The following is a 26,827-nucleotide window of genomic DNA, read 5'->3' on the forward strand; positions in this document are numbered from 1 at the left end:
AAGAATTCATTCTTTTAATTTTTCAATAACCTTGTGACATGGGTGCTATTACTATCACCATTTTAAAGATGACAAAAAGCAGGCTCAGACAGATCAAGTCATTTGTCCAGCATCACTCACATAGTGGATACATAATGGTTCATTGCACTGATCTCAGTTAAAATTTATCTTCTTAATTGAAAAAAAAAGGAAGGGATTTTCCTTTAACATATGAATACCTGGCAGTGAGTGTGTTGCTTTTATAGTGCTCATTTTTCAAAAGAGACAAGGAGTTGAGGCATATTTGCATTTCCACTTATATATTCAAAAAAGGTATCTAAGCACAATATTTGATTTTTAGTTGGGATGCTGCTGCTTGCCTGTAATTCCGTATAGTCTTCTTTCTATCAAGGTCATTCTGTGTGGGGCGGGGCAGGGGGCAGGCAACTCTCACAGAAACCACCATTCTGGTCTCTTCCTTAAATGATGTAACCTTCACATTTCCCTTAGTAGCTTTCACATTTTTCCTCTTTTCAAGCCTAAATTCCCTTCTTTTAATCTTAACTTAGGTCCTTGTTTACAGTGTAATTAAAAAAAATATTACATGTGCAAATAGTGAAAATGATACTAAAATCATAAACCGCAGGATTTCAGGTCTTTTCTGTTCCCAGGAAGCCCTCTGGTATGGGAAATAGATGCATGCGTAGGATAATGCTTGAGTTCCACTGTGGCGGGGGGTTAAAGTGGTCTGTGGGAGGCAAAAGGTTTTTGTGTGTGTGATCAAAAGAGGCAAAAAAAAAAAAAAAAAAAAAAACGAAAACTAAAATCAAAGCAAGAGTGCAAACAAAATCACTGTTTTGTTAGGCAACAACTTCACTAAAAAGAAAAAGCCAGCTGTGTAGGTTTGTTCAGACTTGGATCGTTTCTGCTCTCTACTCTGCCTCACAGCTGAGCAGGACCTGGTTTCAGTATAGTCCCCAGTCCCTTGCACTCCAAAGCAACCACAACACCAACAGTTCTGTGATGGACAAGAGCATCAAGATTTTCATTTGCAGTACAATTGTTTCAAATCTGTGCACTTTTATATGCACAATTAAATAGGAGATTGGCCAACATGGGATTACAATATTCTGTTAACTTTTCTAATGTCTAGAAAGGCAAAAACCAAAGCACTGCCTCCCAAACTTCAAATGTGATCGATGCTCCCAGAAGGCAAGCCATATTTCTGTTTAACTGTATGGTATATAGAAAGCAGAATTAAACACAATATACCAGCTTATAGGACAGACTGAGATGTTCTGGCTGGGAATAAGCAAACATATAAAGTTGTGAATGAGCTCATCTTAATGAGGAAACTTGTTCTGGTATGTTTTTCTTTACACGTGAGCCCTTTGCCATCTGTCTGCTTTGCTAACTTAGAATAGGATAAGCTTGCCTGCCTGCCTTTTATATTAATTGCTCCATGTGAGGGGAAAAACTTCATTTCATTTTGAGCAGGCTTGACTCTTTCAGGGATTTCACATTTATAACTGCCCTGCCCCCTTCTGTCTCTAGCCTTAGAAGGTTGGAAGCTAAGAAGGAGTCAGAAATGATGTCAATGAGCTGCTGTGAGGTTTCATTTTTATGCCAGTTGGCTCCCTATTCCAGCTGGTGTCGTGTTGTATTAACATGTCAAAAGTTGAGGAGAAAATAAGGAAGGCCACCCATCTTTTCAAGGGTGTAAAAGTAAAATTCCTCTAGAAGAAACAAACAGGCAAGCAAAATCAAGGAAATTTGGAAAAATCTATCAGCAAGTCAATACTAGAGCCTGAGACCCGTTACCACAGATTCTGAGGATGGCTTGTGCTCCCCGACTCCTCTGCACTCAGCACACTGCTTGTCTTCTCCCTTCCAGACCCTGCTCTCTGCTGGGAGGCTGATTCAGTAATAGCTCCGTCCAGGGAAGGATCTGATTGGTCATTTGGTTCCTCAGTCTACAGACTTGTCAGGTTTGTCCAGCTCTCCTACTTGAGAAAGTACCCTCCTCTTAGGCTGCACGCAGCATCATGGTGACAGCTCACGTGTCCCAGAGGCCTGCAAGTGATGCTTCATCTGTCTCTCTTTCGAGGTGGTAACTGAATTTCTGTGCAGGCTCTTTAACAGTGATGTGAAGTGTAGGGTTTCTCCACTGACAGAGTCCCTGAGTGAGAGAATGATAGTTGCTCGGGCGTGTCTGATTCTCTGTGACCCATGTACTGCAGCCTGCCAGGCTCCTTTGTCCCTGAAGGAAATGTTTCTAGAACACAGAGGCTTGCCTGGTGCCCCTCAGATGACCAGAGAGACCCCTGTCTTAAGTGACAATGGAGAATACGAGGTCCATCCAGTCACACCACAGTAATCACGCCCCTTCTCGCCCGAAGCTGCTCTTTATAAACACTATTTCCACTTCATCTGGGCCCCAGGGTCTTATCTCCTTCTTATTCCCATGAAGTATGAAAGAAATTCTTTTGCTTTTTTAGTTCAGTTGGAGCCAGTGTCAACATTTTTCAAATAAGCTTACAAACTGCAGGATAAATCAATGAAAAACAAATGCAGGGGAGCTAACAGATTTTCCAAATGCAGCCGTCCTATTGTTACGTAATTAAGAGATGCCAACCGTTTGGCGAATTGTAGGGACCTGGCTCCATTTCCTCCACCTCAGGCACACCTAAGGTGAAAGCATCAGGCCCAGTTCCTCCGATGTCTAACTCCACATTGACTGAGGCAGCCAACAGGCCAAGTCTAGTGGGATCCCCTCTTTCAGACTCTGCTCCTAGCATTTTTTTCTAGGCTCTAGCCCCCAGGGCACTTCCTGTATCTCTGAGCTCAGTTAAACTTCATGTAGCCCCTGTGGGCACACTGATTCTGGCCCTTCTGTATCCTTGCTCTCTGTATCCTTGCTCTTCTCCAGAATTTCCTCCCCTGAATCTCTCACATTAGTCTACAGGTAAAACCCCTCACTTGCTTCTGTCTCTTGCTCCAGACTGGTTTCTCAGTGATCTGCTTCCTACGATTAAGAGTCACTAACTGGTTCTTTCCTAGGATGGAGATTGTCTTCTCTGCTCTTTTTTGCAGCACCTGAGTCTTGTCTCACCAGTGGTCCTGTGTCGTCTTTCCCCATAGCCTCTCTGCATGACAAAGGTTCCTTTCGTGCATGAGTGCTCAGTCGCTTCAGTTGTGTCTGACTCTTTGTGACCCTATGAACTGTAGCCCACCAGACTCCACTGTCCATGGGATTCTCCAAACAAAAATACTGGAGTGGATTGCCATGCCTTCTCCAGGGGATCTTCCTGATCCAGGGATGGAAGCCATGTCTCTTGCATCAGCAGGCAGGTTCTTTACCTCTAGCGCCACCTGGGAAGCCCACAAGGTTCCTTTCTTCCTCCTAATTTCAAAGCCCTTTGGCATGAACATCTCTATTTTCTAACTAAGCTAGGATTTTGTTCCTGTATTCTCACCTGTGCCTGGCAGCCCACATTTTTAAGTCAGTGATTCTCAGTTGGGGGTAGGAGTAGGGGGAACATTTTGCCCCCAAGAGGACACTTGACAATGTCTGGGGATATTTTCTGTTGTCACAAGGTGGGAGTGTATTCCTGAATTCTAATAGATGGAGGTGAAGAATGTGGTTAAACATCCTACAATGTACAGGGCAGCTCCCAATGACAAAGAATCATCTGAATGTAGTGTCAACAATGTTGAGTTTGAGAAACCCTGATCCTAGAGAAGGATAACCTAACTCTAATTCTATAAGCAGCCTTGACTGATCTTAGGTAAATAGATTCCTTTGCAGTGACTGGTTTAGAAATGAGTGTATGATCCACTCTAGGCCAATGAAACATGAAAGACGCTTTTAGGTGCTTCTGAAAAAGTCCTTCCCTCTGGATGTTGTCAGTGAGGACCCACCTCACCACCAGCACTGGGGGAAAAGCAGAACCAGGGGAATGGCAGGCAAAAGGACCTGAGCCACTGGATTCAGTGAATCCTGAAGCCTACCTTTTTGCTCAACTTTCAGGGAGAGGAGACACTCTTTATTGTTTAAGTATGTTTGAGATAAACTTTGTTGTTACCTGTAGCCACCGGAATCCAACTGATGCATCTTTATTTATTTATTTTTTGGATCACTCTTTCATTTCTGCTTGCCATCTGAAGGGTACCTCTAGCCCTGAGCTAATTTTCAGAGCCTTCTTGATCTTGTCAACACTAAGTAACTCATGCTGATTTAGGCTTTTTAGAAAATAGGACACATAAAAGGTACCCAACTTCCAGTTATAAAATATAAGTCCTGGGGATGTACTGTAAACATGGTGACTAGAGTTAATAATAATGTATTGCATATTTGAAAGTTGCTAAAGAATTGATCTTAAAAATTCTCACCACAAGAAAAAATTGTGTGGTGATGGATCATCTTGGGCTTCCCTGGTAGCTCAGACGGTAAAGCGTCTGCCTTCAATGCAGGAGACCTGGGTTCGATCCCTGGGTTGGGAAGATCCCCTGGAGAAGGAAATGGCAACCCACTCCAGTACTCTTGCCTGGAAAATTCCATGGATGGAGGAGCCTGGTAGGCTACAGTCCACAGGATCGCAAAGGGTAGGACACCACTGAGCAACTTCACTGGTGGTGATGGATGTTAATTAGATTTCTATTGGTGATCATTTTGAGTCTATACAAGTATAGAATCATGTTGTACACCCAAAACTTATACAGTGTTACATGATTGGTTCTTACTAGCTCTGCTTTCTGTAGAAAGACTACAGATTAGACCACTCAGGGGGGATGGGAATCAACAGAGGATTTGGAAATCACAGAAGTCAGAGAGACAGAAGTACCAGATGGGATGTTATCTTTTACTTGACATCAGTTTGAATTGAAACCGGGGTTTTTCTTACCATCACTGGAACCAAAGCTTCCATCAGTGGATTTTCTCCGAAACCTGCAGACAAGACATACACATGTTCCTAAGACAGCAAAACCTCAGCGTTTTACGTTTGTTCCCATAGACTTTGTTGCAGATTTCTCTGCTGGGATCTCAAATGGGCCTTTGGATGTACAGAAAACTCTGACACACTGCTGGTAGAACTGTAAAATGGACCAGTCACTTTGAGAAATCATTTGGCAGTTCCTCAAAAAGGTAAACCTAGAGATGCAATATGACCCAGCAATTCCACACCTAGGCACATACATGCCATTTATTTCCACATTCATTTATCTTCAGATCATTCACATGCCATAAAATTCATCCTTTAATGTGCAGAATTCAACCAATTTTAGTATGTTCACAAAGTTGGGCAACCATCACTATTCTCTATGTCCAGAACATTTTCATCATCACCCAAAGAAGTCTCAAACAATAGCAGTCACTCCCCATTTTCTATTCCTCCCTGCCCCGGGGAACCACTAATGTACTTTCTGCTGCTATAAAATTGCCTATTCTGGATATTTCATGTATAAATGGAATTATATTGTATGTGGTCTCTTTGGCTTCTCTCACTTAGCATAATGCTGTGTGGTAGCATGAATGAATACATGAGTCTTTTTTAAATGCTTAATTTTATTGGAGTACAGTTGATCACCAACTCGATGGACCTGAGTTTGAAAGAACTCCGGGAGATAGTGATGGACAGGGAGGCCTGGCGTGCTGCGATTCATGGGGTCACAAGGAGTCGGACACGACTGAGCAACTGAACTGAACTGAACTGAACTGATAGTTGATTTATAATGTTGTACTAGTTTCAGCTGTACAGCAAAGTGATTCAGTTATACATATACATACATTCATTCTTTTTTAGGTTCTTTTCTCATATAGATTATCACAAAATATTGAGTAGAGCTTCCTGTGTTATACAGCAGGTCCTTGTTGATTATCTATCTTATGTATAGTAGTATGGGTGTGTCCATCCCAAGCTCCTGATTTATCCCTCCACCCCATCTTTCCCCTTTTGTAACCAGAAATTTCTTTTTGATATCTGTAAGTCTGTTTCTGTTTTGTAAATGAGTTTCATTTATACCTTTTTAAAAAATGAATTCCACATAAGAGTGATATATAATATTTTTCTTTCTCTGTCTGACTTAGTATGATAATCTCTAGGTCCCTCCATGTTACTGCAAATGGCATTATTTTGTTCATTTTTGTGGCTGAGTAATATTCCATTATATATGTGTGTGTGTGTGTATCACACACACACACGCACACACACATATACCATATCTTCTTTTTTCATCCCTCTGTTGATGGACACGTAGGTTGCTTCCGTGTCTTGGCTATTGTAAACAGTGCTACAATGAACATCAGGGTGCACATATCCTTTTAGATTATGATTTTCTCTGGATATATGCTGAGGAGTGAGATTGCTGGATCACATGGTAGTTCTATTTTTTCTTCTTTATTTTTTAAGCTATGAAAGTATGATAACACATTTATAAGAGACTCCAAATATACAGAACAAAGTTACATATAGTTCCACTATATATTACAATTATTTCTTAAAGTAGGTCAATTAAGATTTTTAGTTGGAGTTTCAACATCAAACTCTCAAAAATTAATAGAATGTATAGACAGAAATGTAAAAGGAAAAATCCCAGAGGGATGGTATGGGGAGGGAGGTGGGAGGGGGCTCAGGATGGGGAACGCATGTACACGCGTGGCAGATTCAAGCCAATGTACAGCAAAACCAATACAATATTGTAAAGTAATTAGCCTCCAATTAAAATAAATAAATTTATACTAAAAAAAAAGAGAAAAATATGGAACACTTCACGAATTTGCATGCCATCCTTGCGCAGGGGCCATACTAATCTTCTCTGTATCGTTCCAATTTTAGTATATGTGTTGCCCAAGTGAGCACTGGTAGTTCTATTTTTAGTTTTTTTAAGGAACTTGCATACTGTTCTCCATGATGACTGTATCAATTTACATTCCTACCAACAGTGTAGGAGGGTTCCCCTTTCTCCAAACTGTCTTCAGCATTTCTTGTTTGTAAACTTAAAAAAAAATATTCATTTGACTGCTTGGAGTCTTAGTTGCAGCACTCGGGGTCTTTTGCTGCAGTGCACAGACTCTCTAGCTGTGGTGAACGGGCTCAGTAATTGTGACGTGGGGGCACAGTTGCTCTTCAGCCCAATCAGGGATCAGACACACATCCAGGGTGTTTGATGCGTGTTTGATCCCTAGTTGCATTGTAGGGTGGATTCTTAACCACTGAAGCAGCAGGGAAATCCCTATTGTTTGTAAACTTTGATGATGGCCATTCTGACTGGTGTGTGTTGATTATCTGTAAGTAATTTTGATTTGCATTTCTCTGATAGTGATGTTGAGCATCTTTTCATGTGCTTTCTGGCCATCTCCATGCCTTCTTTGGAGAAATGTCTATTTAGATCTTCTGCCCATTTTTTTGACTGGTTTTTTTTTTTTTTTTTGGACATAGAGCTGTTTGTATATTTTGAGGATTAATCCCTTTTTGGTCACTTCATTTGCAAATACTTTCTCCCATTCTTTGGGTTGTCTTTTTGTCTTGTTTAGGATTTCCTCTGCTGTGTAGAAGCTTTTAATTAGGCCCTGTTTATTTTTGTTTTTATTTTTATTCCTGTAAGAGGTGGATCAAAAATAGACTGCTATTTATGTTAAAGGATGGTCTGCCTATGTTTTTCCTGAGTTTTATAGTGTCCAGCTTTACATTTAGGTGTTTGATCCGTTGTAGTTTGTGTGTGTGTGTGTGTGTGTGTGTGTGTGTGCACAGTATTAGAGAATGTTCTAATTTCATTCTTTTACATGTAGCTGTCCAGTTTTCCCAGCACCACTCATTGAAAATACTTAAATCTTTTTATGGCTGGATAATCATAGCTATTGTGTGGATATACCAAGTTTATTTGTTTATACTTGATGTACACTTCGATTGTTTCCACATTTTAGCTATCATGAATAGCACTGCTATGACTATTTGTGTGCAATTTTTTGTGTGTGGATATATGTGTTAAATTCTCTTGGGTCTATATCTAGGAATGGAAGTGCTTGATATGAGGTAACTTTTTTAAGCTGTTTTCCACTGCAGCTTGATAGCAGGAACTATTTTACATTCCCACTAGCAATGTAGAAGTTTCTAATTTCTCTGACATCATTATCAACTCTTGTTATTTTTCCAGTAAAATTTTTTATTGTAGCCATCCTAGTGGATATAATGTGATATCTCATTGTAGTCTGACTTGCATTTCCCTGATGGCTAATGATGTTAAACATCTTTTCATATGCTTATTGGCCATTTATATATTTTCTTTGGAGAAACATCTATTTAATTTAAAAAGGCCCTTTTAAAATTAGGATATTTTTATTTTTATCATTGGGTTGGAAGGATTCTTAATATAGTTGTGGTTACTAGACTATTATGGATATATGATTTGCAAACTTTTTTTTACAATTTTTTGTGCTGTATTTTCACTTTCTTGATAATGTTCTTTAAAATAAAAAGTTTTAATTTTGATGAAATCCAACTTACCTATTTTTTCTTTTGTTACTTTTGCTTTGGGTGTCATATCTAAGACATTATTACCCAATCCAAGGTCACAAAGATTCACTCCTGTATTTTCTTCTAAGAATTTTATAAATTTGACTCTTTTATTTAGATCTTTGTTCTATTTAGAGTTTACTGTTTTATATGTTCTCAGGTAGTGCTGAAGCTGAAACTCCAATACTTTGGCCACCTGATGCGAAGAACTGACTCATTTGAAAAGACCCTGATGCTGGGTAAGATTGAAGGCAGGAGGAGAAGGGGATGAGAGGATGAGATGGTTGGATTGGCATCACTGACTCGATGGACATGAGTTTAAGCAAGCTCTGGGAGTTGGCGATGGACAGGGAGGCCTGGTGTGCTGTAGTCCAAGGGGTCGTAAACTAAGCGACTGAACTGAACCGAACTGAGGTAGAGGTACAAGTTCATTCTTTTTCATGTGGAAGCCTAAGTGTCTCAGTATTATTTGTTGAAAAGAATATTCTTGTTTCATTGAATTGTCTTGGTATATCCTTGTCAAAAATCAATTGACCGTAAGTGTAAGGGTTTATTTCTGAACTTTCAATTTAGTTTCATTGATCTATATGTCTTATGTCAGTGCCAGAGGTTTTTTATTTTTAATATTTATTTATTTGACTGCACTGGTTCTTAGTTGCGACACCTGGGATGTTTTAGTTGTGGTGTGCGAACTCTTAGTTGAGGCATGTGGGATCTAGTTCCCTGACAAGAATCAAACCCAGGCCCCCTGCATTGGGAGTTCAGAGTCTTTGTTCTTTTTGTCATGATTGTTTTTCCTATTTGGGATCCCTTGCATTTCCATATGAATTTTAGGATCAGTTTATCAATTTTTGGAAGAAAGTCAGCTGGAACTTTCATAGGAATTGTGCTGAATTTGTAGATCAGTTAGAGGAATATTGCCACATCTTTTAGTTTATATCACTGCTATAACAAATTATCACAATATTATGGTTTACAACAATACACATTTATTATTTTCAGTTCTGGATGTCAATTCTAAAATGAATCTTATGTGGCTAACATTAAGATATCAGCAGGGCTGTATTCCTTCTGAAAACCCCAAGGAAGAATCCATTTCTTTGCCTTTTCCAACGTCTAGAGGTAGCCTGCATTCCTTGAGGCATGGCTCCTTCCCTATCTTCATATATGTTACTCTAACCTGGCCTTTCCTCATCATATCTTCTACTTTGACTCTCTTGCCTTTCTCTTATAAGGACCCTTGTGATTACATTAGAATGTATAATTACAGTATACATTACACAGATAATCTAGGATAATCACCATAATTTTATCATATCTGTAAAATCTCTTTTGACATGTAAAGAACATAGTAACAGGTTCTAAATATTAGAACAGGGACATCTTTTGGGGGCCACTATTCTGTCTACTATACCGTTTTAACAATATTAAGTCTTCTAATTCATGAGTACAGGATGTCTTTTTATATATTTAGATTTTCTTTAATTTCTTTCAAGGATGTTTGTAGGTTTCAATGTACAAGTCTTATATTTAATTTGTTAAATTCTTTTCTTAAGTGTTTTTTTTTTGATGCTATTGTAAATAGATCATTTTCCTGATTTCATGTTTGAATTGTATATTTGCTAGTGTATAGAAATACAATTGATTTCTGTATATTGATCTTGTATCCTATAATTTTGGTAAACTCAGGCTTTCTTTTTAGAGATAATGAAAGTTAGATAGTGGTGATGGTTGTGTAACTATGAATATACTAAAACCACTGAATTTTTAAAAAGGAGTAGATTTTATAGTCTATGAATTATATCTTAATAAACTCACTAATGTGTTTGTTCTCTAGCTGAAGTTTTTTTTTTTTAATTATTAATTGCTTGCCTCCTTATCTGTCTTCCCTTTGTACAATGTAAGTTCTATTAGAGAAGGTATCTTGACTGTCTTCTTCATCACTGAATCCCTAACCTTTGGGACAGGGCCTGGCACCCAGGAAAGGATAAGTAAATATTTGTTGAGTCATATCATTAAGGAGAGCAGTTACAATTGGGTCTGATGAGTCTAGGTGGCAAATGAGGCTCTAGTGAAGTCCCTCTAAAAAAGAGCAAGTTTAGTGATATTAACTAGCAGCAATTATACAAACTGATAAAAGATGATTGGGTTTGTATTAATTGGCTTTACCCACATTTGCCCTAGGTTTTGGAGCTGATAAAATTCTTTATTAGAGAAGTTCAGTGATTTACAAAGCTAGTGTGAGGCAGGCAGTATATAATAAATAAAATAGAAAGAGTAAATGAGAACTATTCTAGATTGGTTGAAAAATGGCTATACTTCATCTTGTATTCAGCCCATTCAATCAAAAATGGAGTCTGTACCTTCACTTCTTGCATCTGGACTGGGCTTATCACTTGATTTGACCAAGGACACCAAGGGGGAAGTGATATTGAGCCCCTTTAAAGCCTACACCTTAAGGAAGCCCTGCATTTTTGTGCAATTTCTCTTGAAGATACAATAAACCAGGGCTTGACTGCTGGAGGATGAAGGGCAAAGTACACCTGAGGCCAGTCTGGAAGAGCCAGTGCTTCTCTAACCTGCCCAGTAATTTCACATTATGACCACCCCAGCTGAGATCTCTGAAATCTAGTGCATGCGTGCATGCTAAGTCACTCAGTCATGTCCGACTCTGTTCGAGCCTATTATGGACTGTAGACCACCAGGCTTCTCTGTCCATGGGATTCTCCAGGCAAGAATACTGGAGTGGGTTGCCATGCCCTTGCCTCCAGGGGATCTTTCCGACCCAGGGATTGATTCCATATCTCTTTGTTCCTGCACTGCAGGCAGGTTCTTTACCACTAGCGCCACCTGGGAAGCCCCTAAGCCTAGTCCAGAGTCCAAATTAGCAGAATCATCCAGTTCACCCATAGATTTATGAGCAAATATAAATATGTATTGCTGTATGCCATTGGAGTTTTTATGGTTGATTTCTATGCAGTGTTATTGTGGTAACAGATAATTAATACAGGAATCAACAGAAGGACAAGTAATCAGTATTATGCAGTTTAAATTCAATGTCTGGCAGGGTGACTGAGAGGACGAATGAGAGACATGGATGCAGTCAGTGCTTGACTCAGAGTATCATTGCAGAGGCTCCATAAATACTTGTCAAATGAACTGTAGCTTGGAGGTGGGAGGGGGATGGAGTTGAGCCAAAAAAACATTTAAAAAAGAAAAAGAAAAAACAGAAAAAAGCATAAAAACACTTTGGGTTCTGAGCTCCCTGAGGACAGGAGCCAGGTCTGTAATCAATGTTTTCACCCGCATCTCATAGCATGTGCTGCAAACACTACAGGTATTGGTAACAAGGAACAGGAGGCTCAGCAAGCAAATGGTATTCTGCTCCAGGACTGGCTTCGCTTGCTTTTGTAGAAAACTTTGTGATTTCTGCTCGGTTCAATGAAGGAAGAGTTCTGTTAGCATTTTCTCTCATTCTGTTTCCCTAGTTAGATGCCAAGTAGTTCTTATGTCTCCAGATCTCTATTTTCAGTTTGCCTGTATTTGGAAAGATTCTATGTCTGTGCAGCTGACTGTATAGCACAGTAATCTGGGGCAGCCAGAGGTTTCAATAGAGCCTTAGGCCGCAACTTTTAAAAACTGTGTTCACTTCAGCAGGCTGCATAACAGCTTTAGAGAGATTGATATCCAGTTATTAACTTAATTTTTCTGTCGGTTGTAGTGTTGATTATGTCTGCTAGGTAACTAAAGAGGTAAAATCCTATTTTCTAAAATCTAAAACATCAGAGGTAGAGACAGTTGTCCTAAGAGAGGCAGAAAAGATGAACTTCTTTTTCCATGACACTAGAACTCATCTGAATCAAAGTTGGCAGCTTTTTGGACCCTTTTTCAACTGAATCCATGCTGGGGTGCCAGGCTTTGGATCTGGTCTCCTTAATCAGGACTACCCTTCCTCACATGCCCTGCCCACTCCAGTCCCATCTTGACCAGCTTGCTTTAAGAGCTAAGACTCTGGAGCCAGACTCAGTTCAGTTCAGTCGCTCAGTCGTGTCCAACTCTTTGTGACCCCATGAATCCCAGTTCGACAGGCCTCCCTGTCCATCACCAACTCCTGGAGTCCGCCCAAACCCATGTCCATCGAGTCGGTGATGCCGTCCAGCCATCTCATCCTCTGTCGTCCCCTTCTCCTCCTGCCCTCAATCTTTCCCAGCATCAGGGTCTTTTCCAATGAGTCAGCTCTTCACATCAAGTGGCCAAAGTATTGGAGTTTCAGCTTCAGCATCAGTCCTTCCAATGAACACCCAGGACTGATCTCCTTTAGGATGGACTGGTTGGATCTCCTTGCAGTCCAAGGGACTCTCAAGAGTCTTCTCCAGCACCACAGTTCAAAAGCATCAATTCTTCGGCGCTCAGCTTTCTTCACAGTCCAACTCTCACATCCATACATGACCACCAGAAAAACCGTAGCTTTGATTAGACAGACCTTTGTTGACAAAGTAATGTCTCTGCTTTTTAATATGCTATCTAGGTTGGTCATAACTTTCCTTCCAAGGAACAAGCATCTTTTAATTTCATGGCTACAATCACCATCTGCTGTGATTTTGGAGCCCAAGAAAATAAAAGTCAGCCACTGTTTCCACTGTTACCCCATCTATTTCCCATGAAGTGATGGGACCAGATGCCATGATCTTCGTTTTCTGAATGCTGAGCTTTAAGCTAACTTTTCACTCTCTTCTTTCACTTTCATCATGAGGCTCTTTAGTTCCTCTTCACTTTCTGCCATAAGGGTGGTGTCATCTGCATAGCTGAGGTTATTGATATTTCTCCCGGCAATCTTGATTCCAGCTTGTGCTTCTTCCAGTCCAGCGTTTCTCATGATGTACTCTGCATATAAGTTAAATAAGCAGGTGACAATATACAGCCTTGACATAGTCCTTTTCCTATTTGGAACCAGTCTGTTGTTCCATGTCCAGTTCTAACTGTTGCTTCCTGACCTGCATACAGGTTTCTCAAGAGGCAGGTCAGGTGGTCTGGTAGTCCCATCTCTTTCAGAATTTTCCACAGTTTATTGTGATCCACACAGTCAAAGGCTTTGGCATAGTCAATAAAGCAGAAACAGATGTTTTTCTGGAACTCTCTTGCTTTTTTGATGATCTAGCCAGACTGCCTGGGTTCAAATCCCATCTCCTTCATTTAGTGGCTGTGAATTCTTGGTCAAATTACTTAACTTCTCAATACCTCAGTTTTCTTAACTGTCAAATAATAATAATAATAATAGTACTTACTGTTGTTGAGATTTAGATGAGATAATCTACTTAGAAGGCCCAGTGCAGTGCCTGGCATAGAGCAAGTATTTGTTCTATGTTAGTGGTTATGATCTAATCAATTAGTTGAGCTGATAACCAGTTAATGTATATATATTTTCCAGGTGTATTTGCCTGTAGACTGGTGTTTTTATTTTTAACATTTTTTATTTGAAAATATTTTTAGAGAAGCCATAAGAATGGACTATAGAATCCCCACATATTGTTACCCAGATTCACTTATTGTTAGCATATTACTCCCTTTGCTTTACCATTCTTTGTCTCTGGGTACATGTGTGTGTTTTCATATATGTGTGTTAATCACTCAGCCGTGTCCAACTCTTTGCGACCCAATGGACTGTAGCCCGCCAGGCTCCTCTGTCCATGGGATTTTCCAGGCCAGAATACTGGAATGGGTTGCCATTTCCTTCTCCAGTTTTCATTTATATGTATATATAAATTTTGGGGGGACAATTTGAAAGTAAATTGCATATGTCATCAATTTTTATGCCTAAATACTTCCAAAGAATAAAGATAATCTCTTATATAATCACAGTGTAATTGTCAAATTCAATACACTTAACACTGATATGATATTCTTATCTTGTCTGTATTACAGTTGTGTCAATTGATCCAATAATGTCCTTTACAGCATATTTTTCATCTAGTAAAAGATCCGGTCTGAGATCGGGTATTGTCTTTAGTCATCATGTATCTTCAGTCTCAGTCAATCTGGAACATTTCTGTAGCTAATTTTTGTCTTTTGTGACACATTTTAATAGAATGTTCAACATTTTGAGTTTGTCTAGTTTTTTCCTCATGATTATAGTAAAAATGGGCATTTCTGGCTGGAATACTACACAAGTGAGGTTGTGTCCTTTTCAGAGTACCACACCTGGAAGTGTCCATCTTCCTGTTGGTCATATTAATATTCATCACCCTGTCAATCATCCAATTTCTCCTCTGTATGGTTAGTACTTATCCCTTACAACTTCCAAGCTTTTTGTGGGGAATCACTTTAAGGCCATGCAAATATCTTGATCCTCATCAGATTTTCCTCCTAGCTTTAGTATTCATTGATGATTCTTAACCTGATCTATGCAAAATACTGATTTTCCAATTCTGGGACTCTCTCCTTATTTACCAGTCAGTGTTTGGTGTTCTGCCCTAGGCAAGGGTCTTCCCTCCTATGTCAATATTTGCTAATGGCTCCTTTCCCTAATGTGGAAATGTTTTAGTAATTTTGTTGAATTCATTGAATGTATATATGCAAGTATTTAGGTCCTTCCTTCCCTCCCTCCTCCCCTCCCTCTCTTTTTTTCCTTCCTCTCTCCCTTGTTGATAAGGATTCATGAATTTCTGTTTTTCTCAATGGTTTGTAATTCACTATTCTCCTTAATAATTTTGGTGCTCAAATTGGCCCAGATATGGTCAATGGTTTTTGAAGTCAGTTTCTCAGTTGCACAGCTTCATAAAGGTGAAAGAGGGATTCATTTCAGAGGTAGGCCTGTATCACTGAGAAGTTGTATTGCTGTGGTAGCTGTGAGGTGTTTCTACAAATGAGGTTAATCTTTCCCAATAATCTGAAAACTCTACATTGGCTTTGTTTACTTTAGATGCTCAAGAGGAGAGAGAACATTTGTTTATTGTACCTCCTGCCATTCCTTTGCAGTTGTTTCACAGAGACCAGGACAAACTATGGAATTCTCAAGTTCAGGCTTGTTCAGAAATACAAGGAAAAGACTGCAACTCTTTTTCACTGGGGGCGCCAAACTCTTGGGAAGGGAAATTTCCTTGGTCAAATTACAGCATGATTATCTCCTTTTTTCCGGTCAGGGAATATTTTGACTGTAAAATTGATGCTGTAACAGTAAAAAAAGCACCTGGAATATAGTGTCACAGCATATTTATTACTCTTGGCACTTATTATACCACAAGATTTATTTTAGCCATTAATTCTACTTTTTGATGGAATGTTCAAAGCTGTTTCTAAATCTCCATGTTAGGTAAAACTGATTTCCTACATTCCATAAGATCTACACTGAGCACTTTCTGTTCTAAAAAATACCCAAGCTGCCTTTCTGTTGAAGTTTCACTAACTATGAAAATAGCTATCACTACCAACACTTACTCTGTGTAGGACATTGATATAAACACTGCAGTTATACTGATCTGAGAGGCAAATTATTGTCTCATTTTACAGATGAGGAAAGTGAAGTACAGAAACATTAAGTAACTTGTCCAAGATCACACAGTGGCTAAGGTAGAACTGAATCCAGTCAGTATGACTCTAAAGTCTAATGTGCTAACTGCTAAGCAGAGACAGGTGAAGGGGGTTGACATTTCTTTAAGCTCTTGACATACCTGATATAATGAATGAATGCAACAAACAGGCATCCCAAGTAGAAGGAGAAGAAGATGAGGAAACTGAGAAGCATGGCTTTCACATAAACGGATCCTGAGGGAAGAGAAATCGCTCTGGTCAGGATGTCCTCAGGAGAAAAGAGGACCGTGTTTGGGACAGGACAGCTTAACAGGCCCATCTGCATCATGCTAAGCCACTTCAGTCGTGTCCGACTCTGTGCAACCCCATAGACAGCAGCCCACCAGGCTCTGCCGTCCCTGGGAATCTCCAGGCAAGAATACTGGAGTGGGGTGCCATTGCCTTCTCTGCATCTGCATCATACCCATTCTTAAATTCTAAGATAATCCCGTTCAAAGCAGGGAAGCTATTGGAGGTCACCTAGTCATTGTCCATAAACGTCTGCCTTTCACAGTGATGACTTCCTCAGGGAAGCTGGGAGGGACTTCCTATACACAAAATCATAACTGACTTCCCTTTCTTTCTGTTAGGAATTTAACAAAATGCTTTGATTCTCTCTTCTATCTCTAAGATAAACGTTAGTTTTCTTATGATGTTTCTCTGGAAGGATGACATTAGCACTGAATGACATGATCTCCTTCCTGACAGGAATCTCTCCACTGAATGCTGGTACAAGGAGAAGAGGGCAGCAGAGCATGAGGTGGTTAGATAGCATCACTGACTCAATGGACATGAATCTGAGCAAACTCTAGGAGATGGTGAAGGACAGGGAAACCTGGTGTGCTTCTGTCCATGGGGTCGCAAAGAGCTGGACACAACTTAGTGACTCAAAATAACAACCAAAACTGACCTTTACTGGAAGGAACAATGGTGACTTGAAGGTTCTTTGCACGTTGTAGATTCCAAGTCTGGTTTTCCTTTTCTGGTAAAAAAAGAACAAAGCACAATGGGTCAGATACTATGTTCCTGGCCTCTCATCTGAACAGTTGTTTAAAAACTATCCAGGATGAATTCTTCTTGCTAAATTTTCTTTTAGCAAGAGCTATATGAAAACCAAACCACCAAACCTTCAAACCATCTAATACTCTTTGGTTAAAACTTTCCATTTGACCTTGGTTTGGGTGCATTTTGGTAGCACTAAGTGACTTAATTGAGAATGTAGCCTCATTTCTTAAATGAAGAAGTCTTGACCTTTCTGCTCATATCACGTATGACTCAATATATCATGGAAATCTGAGGAAAACAGCTGCAAAAATAGAGAGCTCCTTCATCTTTTGGTTTGCATTTTTCTAGCCAGTGAGAATTTGTTTTTCTTATATAGCCATTGAAGGATTTGTAGTTTACAAAAACATTGGATGTTGGCAAAACTCTAGAGCTATGTAACTAAGAAATTAAAGAATATATGAGGAGGCCCAAGCGGGAGGGGATATATGTATACATTCGGCTGATTCACATTGTTGTTTAGCAGAAACTAACACAACATTGTAAAGCAAATATATTCCAATAAAAATTAAAACAGTGCTTAAAAAAAGAATACATGAGAAGATTCACCTGAATACCAAGAGAACACTGTTACACTCAACAGTAAACACTCTCCACGTTGGTCACATATGGCCCATCAGCTGTTGAGGGGTCCATGTTTTCCATCAACAGCCTTTTCTGTTGCCATGGTAATTAGTGGGTAGTTGCCCACAACCACTGTATTGTGCCTAAGAGCTTACACATTGGGTAAGTTGTCAATTGGGATAAGTTGCCCTACGTTGCTTACTTACTATCTTGAAAGATACAATTTTGGCAGTGGGAATTGAGAATTCTGACTTTTCCTGGGGAAATGATGACTACTGATAAATATAGGTGGCTCCATTACTGCTAGCTACCAAATGATCTTAGAAAATGGACCTCAATTTGCTGTATTAAAATCATTATTTCATGTGTGTGTGTGCACGCACGCACGTGTGTGTGTGTGTGTGTTAGTCACTCAGTCATGTCTGACTCTTTGCAACTCCATGGGCTATAGCCCACTAAGCTCCTCTATCTGTGGATTTCTCCAGACAAGAATATTGGAGTGGGTAGTCATTCCCTTCTCCAAGGAATCTTCCTGACTCAGGGATTGAACGTGGGTCTCCTGTGTTGCAGGGGAATTCTTTACCATCTGAGCCACCAAGGAAGCCCCATTACTTCATAGTAGTAAATATTTGTTGAGTAAAGAGCCAACTTACCTCATATAGTCTGAGGAAGTACAAGACTTTGAAAAGACTCAAGGTGGTAAATGGCATTTTGAAGTATCAATAATGTCTTGAGATCTATTATTTTCTTCCCTTTATTTTTTTCTCAAGTACATCTCAGACTGCCTTGTCAAGCCACTGCTGATAACCCTGACTTACTTGGAACTAGAGATGGTTGAAAGGGATCAGAAGGGGCCAAAATAAACTTTTTGGTTCGTTTCCATTCCATTCCATTACGTTTTTCTTCATAGCCAATTATTCCTCACTGTTGCTTACCCTGGATGAAGAAAGATCCTCCACAGGCATAATCTTCAGGCTTTATCACAAACACCACAAAGAACTGCTCACCTGGAAAATCCTTCTTCTGCGTAAGACATAAAGATAGTGAGAAGAAGGGAGAAAATTCATGGTGGTGGGAGCAAAAAGAAGGAAAGAGAAAAAAAGTAAAATTCATCCCTCTCCCTAACTCCTTAGGAAGGACTCACACATTCCCATGATCTACTCCAGGTTATCCATAATAAAATAATTGTTATATCCAAGGAATTATGTAGATACACTCTTCTGATTTCAGTCTGTCTTGTGCCACTTGACTGCTTAGAATTGTATAAAATATATGTCAACAGCCTATGTTTAATAATTAATACTTACATATTAAATTCTTGAATAAACTTTATTTTTAGAGCTGTTTTAGCTTTTTATAGTGTTTTTATCATAAAATTAATTGATAAATGACTTTCTGAAAAGTCATTCAGTCAGCAGACAAATAAATAATTTAGGTTAGGGAAGCAAATACTCAAGTTAGGAGACCTGAGTTATAGTCCTGGCTTTGACTTTCTCTGAGTGAGCTTCTCTGTGTCCCAGTTTGTTAACCATGAATGAAGCATGGTTGACAAGATAATATTTAAGATCTAGTATATTTATACAATCTTGGCTTTATATTATTCCCAAATTTCTGATGTTTAACCTACCCAGAAAATGGCCCAAGACTGAATCAGGAGTCCAGAGAGATGTACTAATTTGTTGCCAAATACATTCAGAGTAAGAAAATACTGGTAAACTTTGTTCTTCATTAATTTACTGTCCAGATGGTGTAAAAGTTTGAAATTATGCTTATTTTTTGTCCTTTTAAATTTGGGACTATATAATGCTGAGGTGCTAAGGAAAAAAAATACTAAAACAAGAACAGATATTTGAGGTATCAACTCTGAGACATTAAAAATTAAAGCCTAATAGAAATTTTTAGTTCTGATACTTAAATTATAATTAACCCCTTCTCATTCATGGCCTGCTATTCAATAAACAGTATCTCCTTACCTAGAGAACACATCAGATTGCAGGTACCTCAAGTAAATACCACTCTAAAGGCAGGAACAGAATCTCTTTAAAAATATGCTGACATGATGTGCATATATTTTTGCTATAAAATTATCACTGAAACAAAAATTTAATTATAATACCAAAAGGGCAAACTTCTACACAAATGTGGTTCATATTCCTTTGAACTTACCCATTCTGTCCAGAGTTGAAGTCCTCTTTTGGTTACTGTCATTAGTACCAATTATCAAAATATGTGTCTTTTAAATTGAAATATACTATTTTCAGGTGTCTCAGTGGTAAAGAATCTGCCTGCCAATGCAGGAGACGCAGGAGATTCAGGTTTGATCCCTGGATTGGAAAGATCTCCTGGAGGAGGAAATGGCAACCCACTCTAGTATTCTTGCCTGGACAATTCCATGGACAGAGGAGCCTGGTGGGCTGCAGTCCATAGGGTCGCAAAGAGTAAGCAACTGAGCATGCATGCAAACATAGCTGATTTGCAATATTGGTTTAGTAGAATATATTTAGTTGTTTTAAATTGATCAGATAAACTTTACGCTAAATTGGCACCTGCCCCCCGCATTGAGTAGACTGGCATCTTTCACCCTTACCTCTGTAAGCAGACACCTCTCCTGCTGCATCACAGGTTCCCAGGATTCCCCAAGGGGAACAGGGCACCTGGTAGAGCAGCATTATCCACCAGGTATAGCAATCTTTATTTTGAAATCAATCAGAAAAGAAAGAGATTCAGTGTACACAGTGAGCGGTAATCCTTGACGTTTCTCGAAATTCAGTGGGTGACCAAACTGGTCCAGTAGGAAACCTGACTATAAACTGTGCATTGTCACTGATGATGCCCACAGAAGTGATGTCTCACCTGTAGTGTGATGGCAGCTTTCTTAGTCATGGACTGGTAGACACCATTAAATTCCACATTGTGGTCAAGGTCATATACTGGGCACTGTCATGTGCATGGGGGATAAAAAGGAAGACATCACTAATGTCATATATACATACCACCCATACCACCTGGATCACAGAGGAGGGGGTCCTTACTGAGCCAGAAACCATGAAGAGTTTCATCCCAGAGCAGTCAGGAAATAATTTTCCTAAAATTTGGTGCCTTGTCCTCTGAAGTCAAGGTCACTTAATATTAATATTAAAGAGAACATAAAAGATCTGTCTTAAAGTATATCACACCTTTCCCATATTTTACTAATACTTTATGAGACAGAAAGGGCCTAATGACACAACAAAAAATTCAAAACATAGAACAAGCAGTAGGTTCCTGTTTTTCTTGTGCAGTTCACAACTTGGTCTTCCTTATTCTCTGTCACGATCCTCCTTCCCTCCCTCCCTTCCTTTGTTTATCTTGGTGAAGAGTCAACCTCTATCTCCCCAGATCAATGTCTATAAGCACATCTGTGCACTTGTGTGCACAAGATACAGCTTTTACTGTTTAGCAGTCTTGTCAGCAGTACAAAGTAAGAGGATGAAATGGTGCTCACACTCTCTCTCATTTATCCTAAGACAATATAAAACTCCATATTGGAAGGTTGACAAGTTATGAAACTCACCATGATATTCTGGACTGAGACAACAGAGCATGGATAAGCCAATGTAGACATGACTTTAATGATAACTGAGTCTACGTCTTCAGGAAATTTGTATAGGAAATACTGAGAATAAAAAAAAAAAGGATTTGTTAATGCTTAGAAATGTTTATAGTCACAAACTATTTTCTCATGAATAAGGTGGTTTCCTCTAATATGAGGCACAAAGTTCAGATGTAAATCTCAGTAAGCCTCCAGTAATTCAGCCAGCCATTCATCTCTTGCATATTGAGCAGATGCTCTGTGCAGGGCTCAGATACTAGGAATACAGCCATGAGCAGGACAAAGGAGCCATTTCATACAACATTGCTGTATTATTTTTTTATGATATTTATTTCTCAACTAAACTTTGCTACACTTCATTCCAATTTCAACTTAAGAAGGTCCCCCCACCCTTTGAATCAGAGATATGTGAAATGTAACAGGAAACAAAGTTTACCTCTATGTGGTCATTTTGAAATATGAAGCTCTTCCTTGAAAGGCAGACAAGCTTGTTCTTCAAGAATCTTAACCACTTTGCCATAGGTAAGAATTAGCACTACATCCACCTTTCCCCTAGACTTTTTTTTTTTTTTGGCCAAAGAATCTATTTCTTGGCTGGAACTCAGTGAGATGACATTTAGATTCAAAGACTAAGCCCTACATTTAGGCTCCTGAAATATGTTCACAATTTTGGGCAGGCTAAGATATCTTTAAAAGTATTTCTCAAATATCAGAATAAGGAAGCATTTATAATAGAGGTTATACTATTTACCTACGTAGATTATCAATTCACCAGAAAAATTTATTAACTCTAAATTTTAAGCATGTTGCTAATAATGAAGAAAGGGAACTTCTTCCCAGTAATTATAAATATAGTAACTGGTTGAGAAGCTTGACATGAAATACATGATTAAGACTTTGAGGAAAACCAGAGAAAGATGCCACAAAAAAAGAAAACTACAGGCCAATATTACTGATGAAAATAGATGCAATAATCTTTAATAAAATTCTAGCAAACAGAATCCAATAACATATTAAAAAGATCATACATCATGACCAAGTGGGCTTTATCCCAGGGATGCAAGGATTCTTCAATATCTGCAAATCAATCAATGTAATACACCACATTAACAAATTGAAAGATAAAAACCATATGATTATCTCAATAGATGCAGAGAAAGCCTTTGACAAAATTCAACATCCATTTATAATAAAAACCCTCCAGAAAGCAGGAATATAAGGGACATACCTCAATATAATAAAAGCTATGTATGACAAACCCACAGCAAACATTGTCCTCAATGGTGAAAAATTGAAAGCATTTCCCCTAAAGTCAGGAACAAGACAAGGGTGCCCACTCTCACCACTACTGGAAGTTTTGGCAACAGCAATCAGAGCAGAAAAAGAAATAAAAGGAATCCAGATTGGAAAAGAAGTAAAACTCTCACTGTTTGCAGATGACATGATTCTCTACATAGAAAACCCTAAAGACTCTCCCAGAAAATTACTAGAACTAATCAATGACTATAGTAAAGTTGCAGGATATAAAATTAACACACAGAAATCCCTTGCATTCCTATACACTAACAATGAGAAAACAGAAAGAGAAATTAAGGAAACAATTCCATTCACCATTGCAATGAAAAGAATAAGATACTTAGGAATATATCTACCTAAAGAAACTAAAGACCTATATATAGAAAACTATAAAACACTGATGAAAGAAATCAGAGGACACAAATAGATAGAGGAATATACCATGTTCATGGATTGGAAGAATCAATATAATGAAAATGAGTATACTACCCAAAGCAATCTATAGATTCAATGCAATCCCTATCAAGCTACCAACGGTATTTTTCACAGAACTAGAACAAATAATTTCACAATTTGTATGGAAATACAAAAAACCTTGAATAGCCAAAGCTATCTTGAGAAAGAAGAATGGAACTGGAGGAATCAACCTGCCTGACTTCAGGCTATATTACAAAGCAACAGTCATCAAGACAGTATGGACTGGCACAAAGACAGAAATATAGATCAATGGAATAAAACAGAAAGCCCAGAGATAAATCCATGCACCTATGGACATCTTATCTTTGACAAAGGAGGCAAGAATATACAATGGATTAAAGACAATCTCTTTAACAAGTGGTGCTGGGAAAACTGATCAACCACTTGTAAAAGAATGAAACTAGAACACTTTCTAACACCATACACAAAAATAAACTCAAAATGCATTAAAGATCTAAATGTAAGACCAGAAACTATAAAACTCCTAGAGGAGAACATAGGCAAAACACTCTTTGGCATAAATAACAGCAGGATCCTCTATGACCCACCTCCCAGAGTAATGGAAATAAAAGCAAAAATAAACAAATGGGACCTAATTAAACTTAAAAGCTTTTGCACAATGAAGGAAACTATAAGCAAGGTGAAAAGACAGCCTTCAGAATGGGAGAAAATAATAGCAAACGAAGCAACTGACAAAGAATTAATCTCAAAAATATACAAGCAACTCCTGCAGCTCAATTCCAGAAAAATAAACGACCCAATCAAAAAATGGGCCAAAGAACTAAACGACATTTCTTCAGAGAAGACATACAGATGGCTAACAAACACATGAAAAATGCTCAACATTACTCATTATCAGAGAAATGCAAATCAAAACCATGATGAGGTACCATCTTACGCCGGTCAGAATGGAAGCCATCCAAAAGTCTACAAGTAATAAATGCCCGAGAGGATGTGGAGAAAAGGGAACCCTCTTACATTTTTGGTGGGAATGCAAACTAGTACAGCCACTATGGAGAACAGTGTGGAGATTCCTTTAAAAACTGGAAATAGAACTGCCATACGACCCAGCAATCCCACTGCTGGGCATACACACCAAGGAAACCAGAATTGAAAGAGACACGTGTACCCCAATGTTCACCGCAGCACTGTTTATAATAGCCAGGACATGGAAGCAACCTAGATGTCCATCAGCAGATGGATGGATAAGAAAGTTGTGGTACATATACACAATGGAATATTACTCAGGCATTAAAAATAATACATTTGAATCAATTCTAATGAGGTGGATGAAACTGGAGCCTATTATACAGAGTGAAGTAAGTTAGAAAGAAAAACACCAGTACAGTATACTAACTCATATATATGGAATTTAGAAAGATGGTAACGATAACCTTATATGCGAGACAGCAAAAGAGACACAGATGTATAGAACAGTCTTTTGGACTCTGTGGGAGAAGGTGAGGGTGGGATGATTTGGGAGAATAGCATTGAAACATGTATATTATCATATGTGAAATAGATCGCCAGTCCAGGTTCGATGCATGAGACAGGGTGCTCAGGGCTGGTGCACTGGGATGACCCAGAGGGGTGGGATGGGGAGAGAGGTGGGAGGGGAGTTCAGGATGGGGAACACATGTACACCCATGGCTCATTCATGTCAATGTATGGCAAAAACCACTACAATATTGTAAAGTAAGTAGCCTCCATTAAAAGAAAAAAAGACTTTGAGGAAACCAAACAAAAAAGCCCCCATATCCAGGCATTAGTAAATATATCACTTTGAAGGAGTGGCAAACCCATTAAAACTTCATTTTGCATTCCCTCATCCTCTTTACTAATCTTATCCTGAGAACCAGAGCAATGAAAATAGAACTTTTCAACAATCCAAAACCTTCCAAGTGGGGAAAAATTATCTTAAGATTAAAGAGTGTCATTAATGCTACTGTTTGGAAGTCTGTTCATTCCTTGTAACAGATGGCAATGCTCTCAAGAACCCACTTCATTTTGTGCTTTTATTTTGGAGCTTGATTCAAATACATAGAATACAGGGCTCTTCGAAAGGTGAATACTCTGGAATTCCCAACATGTGCTCTTGGTTCTTAGGGAAACCATACTTTGTTACCTCAAAAGCATTATTACGGCTACTATTAGCAGTAATGAAAATGAATGTCATATATATTCCTATATATTCTAGGAGTTAGTTTTGTGCAAGCTGTAGACCTCTGCTGAAGTCTTATCTATATGCCAAAGTATTACCAATCTTCTTTTTTTGTAAATTGCTTTAAATTTTATTTATTTAATTACTTGGCTGTGCTGGGTCTTTGTTGCTACATGCGGGCTTTCTCTGGTTGTGGCGAGTGGAGGCTGCTCTCTAGCTGCAGCGTGTGGGCTTCTCACTGTGGTGACTTCTGTTGTGGAGCACGGGCTCTGGGGCATGAGGGCTTCAGCAGTTATGGCGCAGAAGGTTAGTTGCCCCGAGGCATGTGGAACCTTCCCGGACCAGGGATCAAACCCGTGTCCCCTGCATTGGCAGGCAGATTCTTAACCACTGGAAGAATCACCAGCGAAGTCCCACCAGTTTTCTTTATCTCTAAATTACCATAAATCCCAAGTAAATAAACCCTTTGCCTTGATAATGTACTTTTACCAGAAAGAAGCAAATGACAAGGATCTAAAGCAATGCCTGGAATTGAGGCTAAAAATCACCTTCTTACGTCCTGATTACCTAACCAGTTTCTGTAACCTGCTTCTATCTATAGGAACAGAGGCAGGCAGTGATGATACAGGTTGTCTGAGTCTAAATTCACCCAATAGTTTGGGTGAATTTAAAGGTACAGAAATTTTTTCCTATAGTTGAAGAAGATATAAAATATAGGCCAAAATGGGAACAGTTATGAGTAAAATAAGACCTTATAGGTGTCAAAGGATTTCTGTTTTGTTTCATGAGTTTTTCTAGGTATATTTTACTCTAGTTTGTAATTTATATACAAATTGTTTGGACTTTAGTGTTTAATAATTTTTTTTAATGGAAAGAAGCTGCAATATATAATCATCACTGGTTTTCAGTCTACAAAGTACATCACGACATTCAGGACTCTGGACTGGACTATTCAACTGTACTCTTTCTGCAGTTGGGGTGCAAGTTTTTCCCTTCCTATCTAGATACCTCCCATTGCAACTCGCAATTAGTGCTTTCAAACATTTCGTGAATCAAGTGACCGATACTTTGAGGTCAGTGGACTGTGGGTCTGTAGCCTCTTCTGTCACTGGGTGGCAGCATACATGCACGTGGAGACTTTGATGGGACGTGTGACTCTTAAAGGTGTGTGGGGGTCAGCTTTGGCAGGTTTGGGGAGCTGACTGTGCACATGGATTTCCAACTCTGTGCTCAGTGATGTCATGATGGCAGTCTGAAATCAGCCGGGGTGGAGGTATTTACACTGCAGAAATGGGCAAACTACAAAACAGGGCTTCTCTCTGAGAACGGGTTCACCAGCTCACAAGTGATTGTAATAGATTTACAACAGCATCTATACAATATGTTAATCCCAGTTCTAGTATATCCAAGGCCACTTTTGACCAAAGTTGTATTGCAGCCTACTGAAAATTTACAAGAAACATCCGGACATTAAGTAAATCTGCTTTAAACTTGGCTATTGCATGAACCTTACTCTTTCAGAATCTATGAAAGGAAAAAGGAAAGTAGCTAGCAGTATCACTAGACAAGCAGCCTGAATCAGTCAAAGTTTTAATCTGTTTATTTGGTTTACGATGA

General features: G+C 39.0%; 1 protein-coding gene and 1 non-coding gene across 11 annotated transcripts in view; both read right to left on the bottom strand.

Annotated features, from left to right (window-relative positions):
• The window catches only part of SIDT1 (SID1 transmembrane family member 1), a 107,481-nt gene that overhangs the window by 30,757 nt on the left and 49,897 nt on the right, over positions 1–26,827 (bottom strand). For 8 of the 10 annotated variants that reach the window (XR_015165429.1, XR_015165430.1, XR_015165431.1 and 5 more), the window contains exons 5-10: positions 21,238–21,339; positions 20,538–20,621; positions 18,620–18,707; positions 16,969–17,040; positions 16,160–16,253; positions 4,884–4,927 (exon numbers count right to left, since the gene is read on the bottom strand). Coding sequence is in view for 5 of the 10 variants with exons in the window: in XM_086405813.1 (XP_086261939.1) it covers positions 4,884–4,927; positions 16,160–16,253; positions 16,969–17,040; positions 18,620–18,707; positions 20,538–20,621; positions 21,238–21,339 (484 nt within the window). In the remaining 5 variants the exon portion in view is untranslated. Of the gene's footprint in view, positions 1–4,883; positions 4,928–16,159; positions 16,254–16,968; positions 17,041–18,619; positions 18,708–20,537; positions 20,622–21,237; positions 21,340–26,827 lie in introns of those variants that run through there. The other 2 variants (XM_086405868.1, XM_086405857.1) reach the window with 2 other exon arrangements.
• Positions 6,733–6,839, bottom strand: LOC147379989 (U6 spliceosomal RNA). The gene has a single exon (XR_015135448.1). It is a non-coding gene; the product is annotated as a U6 spliceosomal RNA (small nuclear RNA).

Source organism: Bos grunniens, chromosome 1 (assembly GCF_055505025.1).
Source record: "Bos grunniens cultivar Pamir isolate PY7600 chromosome 1, Bosgru_T2T1.0, whole genome shotgun sequence".
Classification (NCBI taxonomy): domain Eukaryota; kingdom Metazoa; phylum Chordata; class Mammalia; order Artiodactyla; family Bovidae; genus Bos; species Bos grunniens.